Genomic DNA, 15,810 nt, shown 5'->3' on the forward strand with positions numbered 1-15,810 from the left:
AGCCAGAGGGGCACCCACCGAGGGGCAGATGGGCTGCCTGGGCACTGCTCCGTCCTGCCCGGCAGGATGGGCGCACAGGGCACTCGGGAGCAGGGATGCTGCGGAGGGCATCAGGAGGCTGGGCTTTGACCTTCAGAGCGGGTCAGAGGGGAGAGGAGGCAGACAGAGGGACCCCTCGGGTGGGCCTGGAGTAGGGGGAGAAGAGCAGATTTGCTCCGGTTGCTTCCGGGGACATGGGTTGGCGCTGTGCTCGGGTCTGCATCCCTAACGTGGGAACCTGGCTGTGGTAGATGGCACACTTGCCACCATCTCCCTGCGAGAGATGGAGACAGAGACAGCCGTGGCACAGGGGCACTGCACGGTGGCTCCGACCTGCTGCCCCTGTGGAGCTGGGGGCAGAGGGGTGAGATGCGATGAGGGGAGCTGGCCCCGCCAGGCTGGGCGTCCACACAGGGCACTCGGTCCATACCCGATGGCCTAGGAGGCCCCTTGTTGCCCCACCCCACATCTACTTCCCATGTGTTGTACTCTGTGACCCCCTCTGCCTCTAGCCTTCCAGTTGCGGCTGCAGGCAGCCCCTTGGTGTCCCTGGCCTCTGGTGATGATTTGGGATCCAAGGCACGGCTGTCAAGACAGGAACAGAAGCGGGGGATATAGCTCAGCCGCACAAGCTCCTGCCTGGCAAGTGCAAGGTCCTGAGTTTGATTCCTGGTGCCAAAAAAAGAAAAAAAAAAAAAAGGAACAGAGCAAAGACCCACCCAGTCCAACCTGTCTATCTCCCTCTCTGAGCCCGCGGCACTGTGCATTTCTGTGCTTCTCCCCTCGTGCTGTCCTATCTTTGCCTTTCTCTGCTTCCACCTTCTGGCTCTTTGTCTCGCCCCCACAGGGCCTGCTGTGGAGCTTTGGGTGCACTTCTTTTCTTCGCAAAGCCTCAGTTTCCCCCTCTGGACAGCAGGGGTGGTGGTGGGGGCTTCAGTGGTCTCTAAGGACCTCTAAAGCCTGCTAAATTCAAAGGTACCTCTCCTAGGCCCAGCCGCAGGCCCCTTTCCCCTGGGCCTCTCGGTGCTGGTCGTGGCTGAGTAGGGGGGCCCAAGCCCCCACATTCCACAGCCCCGACTCCCCCGCTTCCCTTCCCACAGCCGCCTCCATTTCCTGTTGTGCTGCGGAGCTGTGGGAGTTCTCTGGGTTCTGGCTCACCCCCTCCTTCTCCTCCAGGCCTTTCATCACACTTTCCCAAATATTTGTCCTGGCAGATAAGAACCCGGTACTGGAACTGTCACCGCAGGACAGTCTGTCAGAGCTGGCAGCCCCTGGATACTATCCAGCTCCACTTCCCCAGCTCTACTGTACACACAGGGAAACCAAGGCCCAGAGGGGCAAAGGACTCAGCCAAGTCCTTTGAGCAGTAGAAAGCGAGGGGAAAGGGCCCGTGGTTAGGGTGTCCTCTCAGCCGGGGGACCGCTGCCACTTGACTTCAGCCCACCAGCCCCACAGTCAAGGAGGCTGGTGGTCCAGACAAGGCTTACTCTGCAGGAGCCAGGTGCTAAGATGGGCCATCCCGTTTCTCTCTGCAGGCCGTCATGCAGCTTCCAGGTGTGATGCCAGCTCTGGTCCCCCAAGGTAGGTGGACTAGGGGCCAGGGCCAGGGTCCTGGGGAGCCACTAAACGGGTCCTGGAGCTTGCAGAGGTGGTGTGTGCTAATACCAGGGTGTGGGTCCAGAAGCATTGTGGTTGTTCTTAAGCCTCCATGTCCTGTATCTCAAGAGCATTTCTGTGGAGGCCTCCTTCAACTGCCACCTGTCAGCTCAAAAACCATCGGGGAGCCCCTTCTGAATCTCAGATCCTCTGCCTGGCCCTCCCTCTCGCTCATTCCCCCAGCAGTCACCAGCCTGCCATCTCTCCTCAGTCTGGCAGATGACATGCCTTTCGCCCTCTAGGGGCTGGGCAAATGCCCAGGCATTCTGTGACCAGCCAGTGGCCTGCCTGACAGATTTCTGTCCCCTGCACTGTGACTGGCTGTCCTACTGCTTAGAGGGGGCATGGCTTCTACCTCCTTCCCCAGAGGATGTCACCGGGGGAGGGAAAGACGGAACACTTCACACACACACCCCGACCTCAGGGCCCGCCAGCCCAGGGGCCTCACCTCTCTCCTGCCCCAGTCTGTCCCAGCTCTAAGCTGCCTGAGTCCCCACCCAAGCAAGACCACCTCTGGGCTTACCCAGAACCTAGGCAGCTGGGGCGGCTACAGGGAAAAGGCCTAGAAAGTGACCTGGGAAGTAATGCAGGAACTAGAGGCCTGGGAATTATTTCCCGAGGATTTCCTGACCCCTTCCCCTGCCTACTGCCTGAATATAGCACCATGGAAGGACTGAGAGGCAGGAGCTCTTACAGGGATGGACAGAGGCCAGGAGTCCCTGGGGGCCTGCAGCGGGTGCAAAGGCCCCCAAACCGTGGGCACAGGGCTCCAACCTGTTGGATAGGGATGCGTGCTCTTTGAGGCCTTGGTGGCTTTGGAGCAGCTTTGGGGGACCTCCTGAGGTCTCTGTGCCCTGACATCTGACATCTCCTCTCCCAAAGGCCGGTTGCTGTTGCTGCCACTGCTATGGTTGCTAGGAGCACAGATCTCCCAAGGCCTGGTCATCATGCCTGCGGGCCCGGAGCTGGTTCTCAATCTCTCTAGCACCTTTGTTCTGACCTGCTTGGGTTCAGCTCCGGTGGTGTGGGAACGGATGTCCCAGATACCCCAACAGGAAGTGGTTGTGACCCAGGACGGCACCTTTACCAGCATGCTAACACTGACCAACGTCACTGGGGGAGACACAGGCGAATACTTTTGCACCTACAACAGCTCCCTCGAGCTGGAGCCCAGTGAGCGGAAGCGGCTGTACATCTTTGTGCCAGGTAAGAACCTCGGCTTACAAATGCACTCCCCCTCTTCCCTACTGATGGCAGCAGGGAAACTCAGAGGATCCTTCAGTGACACCGTGAAATGCAGCCAATTTAGAAATGCACACAAATCAGACAAATTGAAGCCTGCCCTGCTCAGACCAGGAGTGTGTTCATCTCCACACACTGGGCTGGATATCTGTCTGCTTCCTGCCAGCCAGCCCCATCCCTGCCCTCTAAGAACTCTGTATTCTCAGCTGGCTCCAGTCTGCTTTGTCTGGGTCCCAGTGTCCCAGCTTCCCTGTTCTTCATGCTCTAGGGACCAACCACACTTCACCTTGGGGCTTGTCTTCTTACCCTGGGACTATCAATACCAGCATTAGAGCTGAAGGATCCTCTGAGGTCTGTCTTAGCCCCAGTTTGGTGCTATAACATAATATCCGAGACTGACTAACTGATCATGAACAGAACTTTGTTGGCTCACAGTTCTGGAGGCTGCAGGGCCCAGGGTCAAGGGGCCAGCATCCGGAAAGGGTCTTCTTTTTGCATCATTCCATGCATAAAGGCAGAAGGGCAAGAAAGAGTCAGAGGTGACTGACCTTAGCCTTTTACCATGGCCCCAAGCTAGCAGTCACAGGGTACTTACAGCCTATTCACCTCTTACTACTATTACAAAGGTAATTGCAGGCCACTGAGTCCTGGGGATGACCAATATTCAAACTGTAGCAGCATCTTTATTCTGAGTTGAGGAGACTGAGGGCCAGAGAGGGGAAGAGACCTGTGCAAAGTCACACAGAATTCACTGGCTGGCCAGAGAGCCAGTTCTCCTGACCCTCACTCGTCTGTGGCTCCTCTTCTGACAGATCCCAGCATGGGCTTCCTCCCGATAGACCCTGAGGATATATTCGTCTTCGTCACAGAAATAACTGAGACCACCATCCCATGCCGAGTCACAGACCCCCAGCTGGTGGTGACACTGCATGAGAAGAAAGAGGACGTCCCTCTGCCTGTCCACTATGATCACCAGCGAGGCTTCATCGGTACCTTTGAGGACAAAACCTACATTTGCAAAACCACCGTTGGGGACAGGGAAGTGGATTCTGATGCCTACTACGTCTACAGCCTCCAGGGTGAGCCCCGTTCTGGCCCGATGACTAGCAGGGGCAAGTATAGCCAGCCCTTCACAGAGAAGCAACCCTTGCAGTCTACCAAGTGTGCCACTCGCTGGTCACTGGATTTACACTGTGGACTTAGAACCCGTCATTTTCCCCCTACTTAACGAGCGAAGGAACTGGGGTTCGGAGAGAGGACCGTTCTGCTCAGATGTGGACTACATTAGTGGCAGAGCTGGGCTGCATAACGTGATGGGCAGAGGCACAGGCTCTCAAGCCAGCTGGCTTTGAATTTTAGCTCAGCCACTTTCATCTGAATAATTATGCTCAAAGCATACAATCCCTTTGAGCCTGCATCTCCCTCTATAAAAGGAGGATGGTAATAACTGCCTACCTTGTAGGGTTATTGTGAAGATTAAATGAAACAAAAGATGGAAGGGACCTGACACGCAAGAGCTCAGTAAATTTTTCCTGTGCTTAGATCCCCAGAGGACACTTTTACTTCTAGACTCTTAGCCCTTTCTAGAGCATTAGCTCCATGCGGACAGAGATGTTGTCCATCCTATTCCCTGTGATAGCCCCAGTGCCTGGAAGAGTAATTGGCATACAGTAGGTACTCAATAAATATTTGTTGAATGATTGAATCTTCCACACCAGTCAGCCTTCCCTCTGTGGCCCCTCCTCCACCCCCAAGCAGAAGTGCTGGTGGCTGTGATCTCCCCCGTCTTAAGCCACTCTCTCTCCTCCAGTGTCATCCATCAATGTCTCTGTGAATGCAGTGCAGACCGTGGTCCGCCAGGGTGAGAACATCACCATCATGTGCATTGTGACGGGGAACGAGGTGGTCAACTTTGAGTGGCTGTACCCCCGAAAGGAGGTAATGCTGGGCCAGAGGCTGGAGGGCGGCCAGGTAGGCATGGGTATCTCAGCCTGCAGAATGACTTCTCACGGACCCCTCCTGATTTGGGGAACCTGCTCCACCTGTCCCTGCAGAGTGGGCGGCAGGTAGAGGCAGTGACAGACTTCCTCCCCGATATGCCCAACCACATCCGCTCCATCCTGCACATCCATGATGCCGAGCTGGGCGACTCGGGGACCTACATTTGCAATGTGTCAGAGAGTGTGAATGAGCACCGAGATGAGAAGGCCATCAACGTCACTGTGGTCGGTGGGTGCCTTGGACTCAGCCCCCAATCTAGTCTGGGCTGGACTCAGACCCTTGTCCAGCCTGGAGCGCAGGCAGCCACTTTGTAGTTCTACCCTAAACTCTGTGCCAGCCGAAGCCCCGATTCCAGGCTTAACCCAAACCAAAGTGCAGCATCGGCCTGACTCAGCCCTAACCCAGCCTAGGCTTTCTGCCTAGCCAGAATCCTAGACCCAACCTGATTTTGAAACCCCTCCCCACCCCAGGCCTAGGCAGCCCTATCCCCACATTCACCCTCAGTGCTAGTTGAGGGATCTGTGTTCCTCAGCTGCAATACTGAACCGGAACAGAGAGCTCCAACCACAAAATCAGCCTTTCCACCAAGTTCAGCCCCTGCTCCAGTGCCAGCCCCAACTTTAACCCCATTTCAATGCCAGGTGGATCCCTAACACTCAAAGCATTCAGCTGATGCCCTGTCCCAGAAGCTCTACTTCCTGGAGGCGCTGGGCTAGCCCCACCCCCCGACCTGCCCCTAACGGGTTTACCTTGCAGAGAGAGGCTACGTGCGGCTGCTGCAAGGGCTGGGCGCTGTAGAAATTGCTGAGCTGCACCAGAGCCGGACGCTGCAAGTGACAATCGAGGCTTACCCTCCGCCCACTGTCCTGTGGTTCAAAGACAACCGCACCTTGGGTGACAGCAGCATCGGTGAGATAGCCCTGGCCACGCGCAACGTGTCTGAGACCCGGTAAGCAGCTGCGAGCCCACTCCGTTTCGGAAACTGTAGCTGCCTGGCAGCCCACAGCCTTCAGATACCCAACAGGCCTAGATTCACCTTTCCTGGGAGCCTGCTAAGTGCGAGGCACCGTGGCAGGCTTTCGGGATGCTTCGGGGACAGGCCAGCCCTCCCAGTGTTTCTGCTCTAATTGGAGAAACAGACACTGGTTAGGTGATCACTCAGACATTTAGCGATCATCATGATGAGTGAGGTCAGCAGGTGGCAGCCAAAAGAAAAAGGTGGCTAATAGGGAGACACGGGGTCAGGAGGGCCACTCCCTGCCAGCTATAGCATCCCTGAGTACAGAGACTAGCAGGCCAGCAGGGACTGTCACCTGGTAGGATAAAGCCCTTCTGAAGGGAATGAGATGCAGGTGGGGACAGGGCTTCCTGCTCTCAGGCCCGCTCAAGCTTTCCTCTTGGCTTCGTGGCACTGCCTGTGGGTGGGCACTCAGGAGACAGGTTTGAGTCCTGCCTTTGCTGCTGACACCTATGTGACCTTAGCAGGCCCCTTGCCTCCCTAGGTTTGTATTTCCTGTCTGCACAAGAGAGGTTGGGAGGGCTATAAGACTGGCCAATGGATCTCATGGCCTGCCCTGCCCCCAGGTATGTGTCAGAGCTGACGCTGGTACGGGTGAAGGTGGCAGAGGCTGGCAGTTACACCATGCGGGCCTTCCACGAGGATGACGAAGATGAGCTCTCTTTCAAGCTTCAGGTCAATGGTGAGGGTCCCCTCCCTGCCCTATTCCTTCTCCCTTCCTGCTTTGCCCACCCACCCATAGGAGGAGCTGCTGAAGAGGGACCCTGAAACTAAGGAAGTTGAGTTCTAGACGATTGACATGTTGTGTCTCTTCTCTGGGCTCAGTTTCCCCAGATGTAAAAGGAGGCCAAAAGGCTAGACTGGTATTTCAAAAAACATTCATTCGTGGGCGTTCATGTACTAAGGCCATGATTTTTTCCTTGTCACGTAACACTCCTGAGCTGTGATTGAAAAAGAATACAGTGAATATCAAACCTTTGCAAATAATTTATTGCAGTAAAAGACACATTGCCATTAATGCCCCTCAAAATCCCCCCCTCACTGCAAACACACTTACCCCATAGTTCTTGTCCCTTTCTGAAGCAGTTCTGAAAGTGCTCTTTCATTAGTATTTTTAATTGCACTGTCATGGCTGTCTCAATGTGCTGAACTGGTTCCAAATGTTCACCTTTCATGGTCATTTTCACTTTAGCGAAGAGCCAGAAGTTGCACAATGGCAGATCCGGTGAATAAGTAAGTGAGGACACACCATACTGTGCTCTACAAATCTGCCTTTCTGTTTTTTTTTTTTTTCCTCCGGTACCGGGAACCGAACTCACGACCTTGCGCTTGCCAGGCAGGCGCTTTGCCGCTGAGCTAAATCCCCTGCCCCAAATCTGCCTTTCTGTAGGGTGGCGCTCGGCAGCAGCGGTCCCAAGTGCCACTTTTTAAATCACATACCGTAAAGACACTCCTTAAAGAGCACTTCCGGAACTGCTTCAGAAAGTGGCACAAACGATAGGATAAATGTATTTGAAGCAAGAGGAAGCATTTTGAGGGAGATCAGTGGCAGCGTGTCTTTTACTATAATAAACTTTTAGTTAAACACCCCATATTTTTGATCAGCCCTTGTATAGTGTACTATTAAATATCAATAGATATCAATAATATTAAATATCAATAGATATTTATTGAGCAATCAGATTATGTCAGTCTGTTCAGAGTTCTTGAGGCTCGGGTTTTGTGCAGCTTGGATGGTAATAGAGGGTGGGAGGCAAATGTTAAACAGTAGGAGCCGGGTGTGGTGGCGCACGCCTGTAATCCTAGCCCTCGAGGCTGAGACAGGAGAATTGTTGCACGTTGGAGACCAGCCTGGGCTACAAAGTGAGCTCAAGGCCAGCCTGAATTGCATAGCGAGACTCTGTCTCAAAAAGACAAAACAAACAAACAAAAAAACAAAAAAACCCACCACCACCACAACAACAGTAGGAAAGGAAACCTCAGGAAATGATAGAGGTTGTAAGGTAACAGTTACTGCAGGGTGGAGAGTGGCACAGGGAACGGAGGATTAAGAGTGTTGGACACAAGGGGTAGTGATGGCTGCACTTTTAAATATGGTAGTCAGGGTTGGCCTTATTGAGGATTTGACATTTGCACAAGCGCTTGCGAAGATGAGGGTGTGGGGTAAGGGGCTATCTGAGAAGAAAGTGTTCCTGGCAGTGCAGATGCCAGAGCAATGGCCGAAAGGGAGAGGGAGCGAGTGGGGGATGAGATCAGAGCAGAGACGGGTTGTGGGTGCGGGAGAGCAGATGCATGGTGTTTTGGAGTGGTACAGCTTTAGTTCTGCCTGTGGCCCGAGTGAGGAGCCATCTCCCCCAGGCCTTGAGCGTAGGAATGACAGCATAATGGCGTAGTGATGTGTCAATCAGCCTTCTAAAAATAAATTTACTTGGAAAGACAAAATTTAACCTCTCAACATAGATGGAAATTCAGCATTACATGTCATAAATATAAAGCAACCACTAAAATAAACTCAGAGGAAACAAAACAGTGCTATCAAACGTTAGCTTCGGGAGCTGGGCTGCCCAGAGCTTGAGCTTCGGGCCTGCTCTCTCTGTGTTAGAAGGGGAGATTAGCAAGTCTCAGGGAGGTGTTAGAGGCAGACTAGCACCCTACTGAGGCTTTCCCTTTGAAGTACCCCGAGAGGAACCCATCAGCCTTCACACCGTGATTTCTGGTATTTACTGCTCACCTGCAGTCTGCGACCCCTCCCCAGGGGAGGTTCTGGGCTGGGTCCTCTCAGAGGGCCTTTGTGAATGACCGGCTATCCTGACCTCCCCGCTTCCGACCCTGCACCTCTCTATGCAGTCCCTGTCCGTGTGCTGGAGCTGAGTGAGAGCCACCCTGCCAATGGGGAGCAGACAGTCCGCTGTCGTGGCCGGGGCATGCCCCAGCCACATGTCACCTGGTTTACCTGCAGAGACCTCAGAAGGTGAGCAGACCTGTGCCTCGGCCTCCCAGGGTACCCACTGCTGGCTACAAGAACCCAGTTACATTTATCCAGTCCAGCCCCTCCTCTGAACACCTTGCTCCAGGCTAGAGCCACATCCTAGAAGACCAAACCACAGTTTCTAGGAGGTTCTTTGCCTGACCTAAATTGTCTCTTTGATTCCTGAGCTACCTCAGCCCAGCACAGTGTGGAGTGGAGAGACTTCATCTACCCAGATGTTCTGTACCCCTGACCATGGCTGTTTGTAGTGTAGTGGATAGCGGTAGAGTTAAGTTCAGACTGTGCGATTTAGGGGGTCAAATGAGACGAGCATTTTTTTTGAGATCCAGAGTTCTCGACTCTGGGATGGGAGCGCCCTCTGCTGGTCAGTTAAGGGCTCACAGGAGGAACGCGCTTGCGTGGAGATCCCGGGGACCAGGCGTGCCCTACTTCCCTCCATCACCGCTCCGTGGCGCTGCCTGCTTTTGGCCTTCGTTTCCCCATCCGCAGAAGGAAGATGCTACAAACCATCCCCCTAACTCTCCTGGCAGGTGTCCGCAAGAGCTGCCGCCCACGCCGCTGGGGAACAGTTCGGAAGAGGAGAGCCAGCTGGAAACAAACGTGACATACTGGGCGGAGGAGCAGGAGTACGAGGTGGTGAGCACGCTGCGCCTGCGCCATGTGGATCAGCAGCTGTCGGTGCTCTGCATGGTGCACAACCTGCTGGGCCAGGACGTGCAGGAGGTCACCGTAGTGCCCCATTGTGAGTTCCTCGGCCCGGCGGCCCTGATGACCTCTTGCCCTCGCCTTGCCATCCTGGGGACTGAGCCAGGGCACATACAGCGGGCTGAGTCACCATGCCCAAGGGCACATGGGAGCGTTGTGACCCACCAGAGTGTGTTCCTGTGAACATACACACACGATGGGCACGCTCACAAACACGAGTGTACAACGTGGACATGAGCAGCACTATGTGCCCGTATGTAGTGAATACAAACAGTTTGCATGTTGTTGTTGTAACGCTGAATGTAGGCAGGTAGGAAGCCTCTGTGTAGATTTGTAAACGGCCTACTGAAGAATGCCCAAACCCCAACACACGGGTAAAGCTAGGGTGTATGTCTGTAAGCATGTATTCAAGCATGTTCAATGCCTGACCGTGCGTGTAAACACCCAGAATGCATGCTTGCAGGCCATGCGCTTGAGCATGCCCAGTCCTTAGGCCTGTGTACCAACCTACAGACTGTATGTCTGCATACACATACATGTCGGTGCACAGCCCGTATTAATGTGTATAAGCGATGCATGTACACTTCCTGTGCATGTGTGTAAACTGCCCTAGTGTGTCTGTAAGTGCGTGATTGCAGCACATCCTCTGGAAAAGGATGCAGACACAGCCCCTGAACACACATGCGTGCTGTGCAATACATGTCTTTTAGTAGGTGGACATATACATGCAATGCTTACACATGTGAATAATGCCTACCAGTGTCCAGGTGCGTTTGCATATCTACCTGCTCATCCCTGTGTGTGCTTGCACTTGTGCACATGTATCTTTCTATTCACTTGTTCCTTGTTCAGTAAATAGTTACAGGGATCCAACTTCTCACTGGGGCCCAGAGGCCAGTGGGTCCCATCTCACCTGCTCTCCTGGTGCCTTTGGTCCAGAAAGAAGAGAAACTAGACAGTCCTACTCAGGATCACCCTTCTGGGGGGGGGAAAGCCCAAAGAGAGCAGGACCCCATGCCTAGCTGTAGGATTGAGGAAAGTGTCTCAGAAAGAGGGACCATTAGGTCAAAACCTGAATGGTGATTAAGAGTTAGCCTGGTGAGGAACCGTGTTCCAGTCAGAGGGAATGGCCTGGGTAAAAACCCAGAGGCAAAGTGAAATCGAAGAAATTCAACCTGGCAAGAGTGCAGAATTTGTGTGGATTCAGGGGTCTGGGATGGGTGAGATAAAGAGAAGGAAGTGGTAAGGAATGGGGTACTGAGCACCAAAGGCCATGTGAGGTGTTCCATACACATATCTGTGAGCTCTCAGGCAGATCTGTGGGCGTGTTCACGCACTCAGCACACACACTTGCCTCCTGTCCTTGCCCTGCAGAAGGTAAACTTTTAAGAATACCTTTATCGGGGCTGGGAATTTAGCTCAGCGGCAAAGTGCCTGCTTGGCAAGCACAAGGTCATGAGTTCGGTTCCCGGTACCGGAGAAAAACCAAAAAACCAAAAAAAAAAAAAAAAAAAAAAAGAATACCTTTATCCCCCACCCTCCCACACATGCACACAGCTCCCCACAGGGGTGGCCTTTCACACGGGTGGACAGTGCGGCCAGCCCAATGTGCAGAATGGCTCTGAGCAGAGCTGAAACAAAGCTGCCATGTGGCGCCTCAGGGTCTGCCATGTACAGTGCGTGGGACCCTGGGGGGCTGGGTGAGGACTCCGCAGAGGACACAGGCTTCCTTCCCAGGACTGGGATGTGTCACTGCTGGGAAGAGAGAACAGGAGTGGTGACAATCTGTGACCCTGAGTGGGGGTGGGGGTGAGACCGGACAGGACTCCCTGGGGAGCAGAAAAGGGCAGGAAGAGACAGAGGAGGTGGAAACAATTCTCAGGGGACCACACGGGTGGCCAGTGGTGCAGGCCAGAGGAGATGAGGGTCTGCTGGGGTTTGCTGGGGAGTGAGTGTGCAGCAAAGAGGCAGAAGTCTTGGGGTAGAGGAGCCAGAGGGTGTGGGAGGGACAGTGTGAACCCTAGATGCTCACCCCAGTGTTATGGGGGCTGCACCTCCTAACTACCACCACTACCCACCCCAGCTGTGCCCAGGGGTGGAGTCCAAGAGGAACAGGCTCCTTTTTGAGTTTGGAGTTATCAGGCCATGGGAGCTTGGTGCATGGCTGCCCCAGTGGTCAGTGACTTGGTCCATTGGCCAGCTTGCCAGGTGTGGAAACCAGAGCTTTGGCCTAGCTGTGACAGCCCTGACATGGGCATGGGCTCTGAAATGTGTGCTCAGCTTGGCTTTCAGGGACTCCTGGTCTCATGGGAGGCCCAGGCGATGAACAGGAGCTCAGAGCAAGACTCTACGCCCAGCTGTGGCAGAAAGGCCAGCCTGCCTCTGGCAAGACTTCAGGCAGGAGGAAGCCAGCAGTGACCTGAGCTAGGGGTAGTTACTAAAGGCACATGAGTTAGAGAGGCCAAAGGTGTGGCCCTTTGCTAGAGGATGAGGGTCTCACATCAGTTACTGTTGGGGGGGCTTCCATCTGGGCAGGATGGGAACAGAGGGCTGTGCACAGCCCCCAGTGGGAGGGAGGAAAAGAGCTGCCCCAAGCCCTGTGTGCTTACGCCTGCTCTGTTCTCTGTCTCCAGCCCTGCCCTTCAAGGTGGTAGTGATCTCGGCCATCCTGGCCTTGGTGGTTCTCACCATCATCTCCCTCATCATCCTCATCATACTTTGGCAGAAGGTAAGTCCCCCGCGTTCTACAGGGGGCAGGCCAGGGTGCCATTTGCTTGTAGGGATCCCTGTGGCCCATAGATGCTGTGTGACCTGGCCCTGCTCATCCCAGGCGCAGGGTATGACACTCCTGGGTTGGGCTGTGTGGATTCCATTTTTCCTGCTCCTGCCATGGAGGCTCCTGAGTCTACGGAAATGCATTCTGACCCTATTCGTCTGTAACGCCCATGTTCTATTCTGAGATTTGGCCATTCTGTGATCCAACATTTTAAAATTCCTTAAATAGCTTTGCCCCACCCCATGATTCCATCATTGTTAGATTCCAGTGCTGTGATTCCAGCATCCGAAGATTTACACACCAAAGGTTATGTCCTTCTGAGATTCCCATGGTGACTGATGCATGGTGTGGGGAGGGGCCACTGCCATTGAGCAGAGTGTCGCCACCTCTTGTCACTTTCCAGAGCTTCCTGCTTCTCTCCTTCCCGCCGAGGAGCAGCTGAAGCTCTGAGAGGAGCTGGCAGGGAGGTTCTGGTGAGCTAGGCCCGCGCCATCAGCTGCTCTTCAGCCTACCAAGTCTTTGTTTGTTTTTGTTTTTTTTTTTTGTTTTTTTTCTCCGGTACCGGGAACCGAACTCACGACCTTGCGCGTGCCAGGCAGGCGCTTTTGCTGCTGAGCTAAACCCCCAGCCCCGAGCCTACCAAGTCTTGACAGCTCCTTTACCACCTTCTCCCCCAACTGGAGCTTCTTGGTGCTTTTTCCTCTGAGCCCATGAGGGTCTTAGCTCGGTTGGCCACTTGCTATGTGACTTTAGATATGTCCCTGCCCCTCTCAGGGTCTCCAGGTCTCCTGGGCCCCTGGTAGTGGGCTCAAGGCCAGAGACGCCCTGTGCTGATTTCTCACTGTCTTGGTTCTGCAGAAACCACGCTATGAAATCCGATGGAAGGTGATCGAGTCTGTGAGTTCCGATGGCCACGAGTATATCTATGTGGACCCCATGCAGCTGCCCTACGACTCCACGTGGGAGCTGCCGCGGGACCAGCTTGTGCTCGGTCAGTCCTCACTCAGGAATTTGGAGTCTTAAGGCAGTAGAGAGACTACCAGGGGTCTGGCCCCAGGTTGGCCATGATGAGCTGTGAGACCCAAGGCTGGCATCTTGCCTCCTCTGGTCCCCAGTCCCCCTCTCTGTGCCAGAGGACCAGACGCAGATCCCCAGCACTAGGGAAGTCTAGGGATCCTGAGCCTGTAAGACAGGACCCCTTCGTGCTGAGAGAAAAGTTGTTGAGGAGTGCCAGATTACTGAGTGCCAGCCTGTGCTTAGTCTAGCTGGGGAGGCTGAGGGGGTGAGGAGGAGCTGTGCTCCCCTGGCGAGGGAGGAAGGCTTCCAGGGACTCAAGCGGAGACTCAGGCAGGCCTTGGGTGAGACACCAGCAAGGACTGGGAAGCCTTGTGGCTGTAGGGGCCCCCTTGTGGGGAACACATTAAGTACAAGGTGGTTTGAGGGACAGGGAGGTTGACCTAAGATGGTGGCTCTTCCCCAGCCCTGGGTTGGAAAGGTGGGGTGCAACCCTTTCGTGGGCCGAGGACTGAGAGATTGTCTCTATCTCAGGACGTACCCTTGGCTCGGGGGCCTTCGGGCAGGTGGTGGAGGCCACAGCTCATGGCCTGGGTCATTCACAGGCCACCATGAAAGTGGCCGTCAAGATGCTCAAATGTGAGTCCTGGGCTCCGCCTTTCCCCACCCCTCCCTGCACATCCAGCCTGCTTCTCACGCACTGCACTGCGCGCGGGAAAGGAGCTGCATTCAGAGAAGGGCTCTTCACCTCGGCCTCCTCCCTTCTGCCCAGCCTCTTTCTGCCCCAGAGTGTGGGTCCTCACTGCCCTCGGCCTCCTGAGTTTTGCACCACGGGGTGGGAGAGAGGAGCCAGAGGGCTCAGGTGGGGACGCTGGGCGACTGCCCTGGCCTGAGCCCCCTTTCCTGGCAGCCACGGCCCGCAGCAGCGAGAAGCAAGCCCTCATGTCGGAGCTGAAGATCATGAGTCACCTCGGGCCCCACCTGAACGTGGTCAACTTGCTGGGGGCCTGCACCAAAGGAGGTACCCAACATCCCCAGAGGACACTGGGAAGGTGCCGGCTGCAAGACCTGGCCTCTGCAGTCCCCGTCGTGGTCCAGGACAGTGGGATACCCCAGCTGGAGGGTCCCCACCCCTTCCTGGCCAGTGCCCTCACTCCACAGTCCCAGGTGGGCGTGAGACTTCGAAACTCTCAGACTTGCAACACCTTTGTGGCTGAAGGACTCTTCAGGCCCCCAGTCCCAGCGGATTCCAAATCAAAGTGTTTTCATACACTTTGAAAACTGTAATGAGTAACAGTTAATGTGACACCGAGATGAGTTACGTACCCCCTTAGAGACCACCAAGGCGGGACCTGGGAGATGCTTTTGTTCTGATCACAGAGGCAAGTGGTTTTGTCCAGTTGTGTTTATCTGAAGCTTCGATTGCAGATTGGGCTGAAAAAACGTAATTGCCCTTTGCAGCTGCTTATTGTGAGATTTGGGATTTTCCTCTGCATTGTGCAACCAAATCAAAATACAGAAGTACACTACATACGTAGGCCAGTTCACGTCTGCAGTGATCACCAGTTTCACAAGTTTTGTTTTCATCAGTTTCTTCAAGTTCTCACCAGTTGACTTTAAATAAATGTATTGAATTTGAGTGTAACCAGTAAACTGAAAATAATAGTCACCTTATGTGCTTCAACATAAGCTTTAGTTTGAGAACTCATCCCTAACAGCTAACACTGTTTGCCACATGCCACATGGAGAAAGGCAGCATTTCACTGGTCCTCCTGACAGTCTTCTGCATGTATGTTACTAGCCCACTTTACAGATGGGGAAAGGAAGGCCCCAGGGGACTAAACATCATGCTCATAGTCACAGAGGCAGGAGAAATCCGAGGTTTGTAGGGTTCTCTTAGCTGTCATGCCAACCACCTATCCCACAGCCAGCTTATGTATGTGGGAAGCCTGAGACCAAGCCACCCCGGGGACTGTCGCTGAGCCTGTCCCTCCGCAGGACCCATCTACATCATTACTGAGTACTGCCGCTACGGCGACCTGGTGGACTACCTGCACCGCAACAAGCACACCTTCCTGCAACACCACTCGGACAAGCGCCACCCGCCCAGCATCGAGCTCTACAGCAACACCTTACCTGTGGGGCTCCCCTTGCCCAGGTACTCTGAGTCCAGGCGGCACCTGCAGAGCGCCCATGCATGCCTCCCTTGTCTAATAGAGGGAGTAGGGGCTGTAGAGTGCGGGGCAGAGTCTCTCTGGAGCCAGGGCTGTTTCCCAGGCCGGTCCACCCTAGACCAGGCCACAGTAATGATCGTAGCGGTGGGATCCCAGTGGGCGAGGCCCTGTACTAAGCCCTCTGCAGATGCTGATT

At 54.5% G+C, this 15,810-nt stretch overlaps 1 protein-coding gene across 3 annotated transcripts in view; it reads left to right on the forward strand.

Moving 5' to 3' along the window:
- Pdgfrb (platelet-derived growth factor receptor, beta polypeptide) overlaps nt 1-15,810 on the forward strand; it is a 37,470-nt gene that overhangs the window by 13,500 nt on the left and 8,160 nt on the right. For 2 of the 3 annotated variants that reach the window (XM_013512215.1, XM_005380586.2), the window contains 14 exons: nt 1,575-1,620; nt 2,578-2,901; nt 3,750-4,016; nt 4,748-4,875; nt 4,992-5,166; nt 5,695-5,887; nt 6,523-6,638; nt 8,804-8,927; nt 9,476-9,687; nt 12,284-12,378; nt 13,285-13,417; nt 13,975-14,079; nt 14,351-14,461; nt 15,439-15,598. In XM_013512215.1, coding sequence (XP_013367669.1) covers nt 1,581-1,620; nt 2,578-2,901; nt 3,750-4,016; nt 4,748-4,875; nt 4,992-5,166; nt 5,695-5,887; nt 6,523-6,638; nt 8,804-8,927; nt 9,476-9,687; nt 12,284-12,378; nt 13,285-13,417; nt 13,975-14,079; nt 14,351-14,461; nt 15,439-15,598 — 2,183 coding nt within the window. In that variant the 5' untranslated portion in view covers nt 1,575-1,580. The remainder of the gene's footprint in view (nt 1-1,574; nt 1,621-2,577; nt 2,902-3,749; nt 4,017-4,747; nt 4,876-4,991; nt 5,167-5,694; nt 5,888-6,522; nt 6,639-8,803; nt 8,928-9,475; nt 9,688-12,283; nt 12,379-13,284; nt 13,418-13,974; nt 14,080-14,350; nt 14,462-15,438; nt 15,599-15,810) is intronic. The other variant, XM_013512216.1, reaches the window with a different exon arrangement.

The sequence above is a fragment of the Chinchilla lanigera genome, unplaced genomic scaffold (assembly GCF_000276665.1).
Source record: "Chinchilla lanigera isolate Chin_1 unplaced genomic scaffold, ChiLan1.0 scaffold00014, whole genome shotgun sequence".
NCBI lineage: Eukaryota > Metazoa > Chordata > Mammalia > Rodentia > Chinchillidae > Chinchilla > Chinchilla lanigera.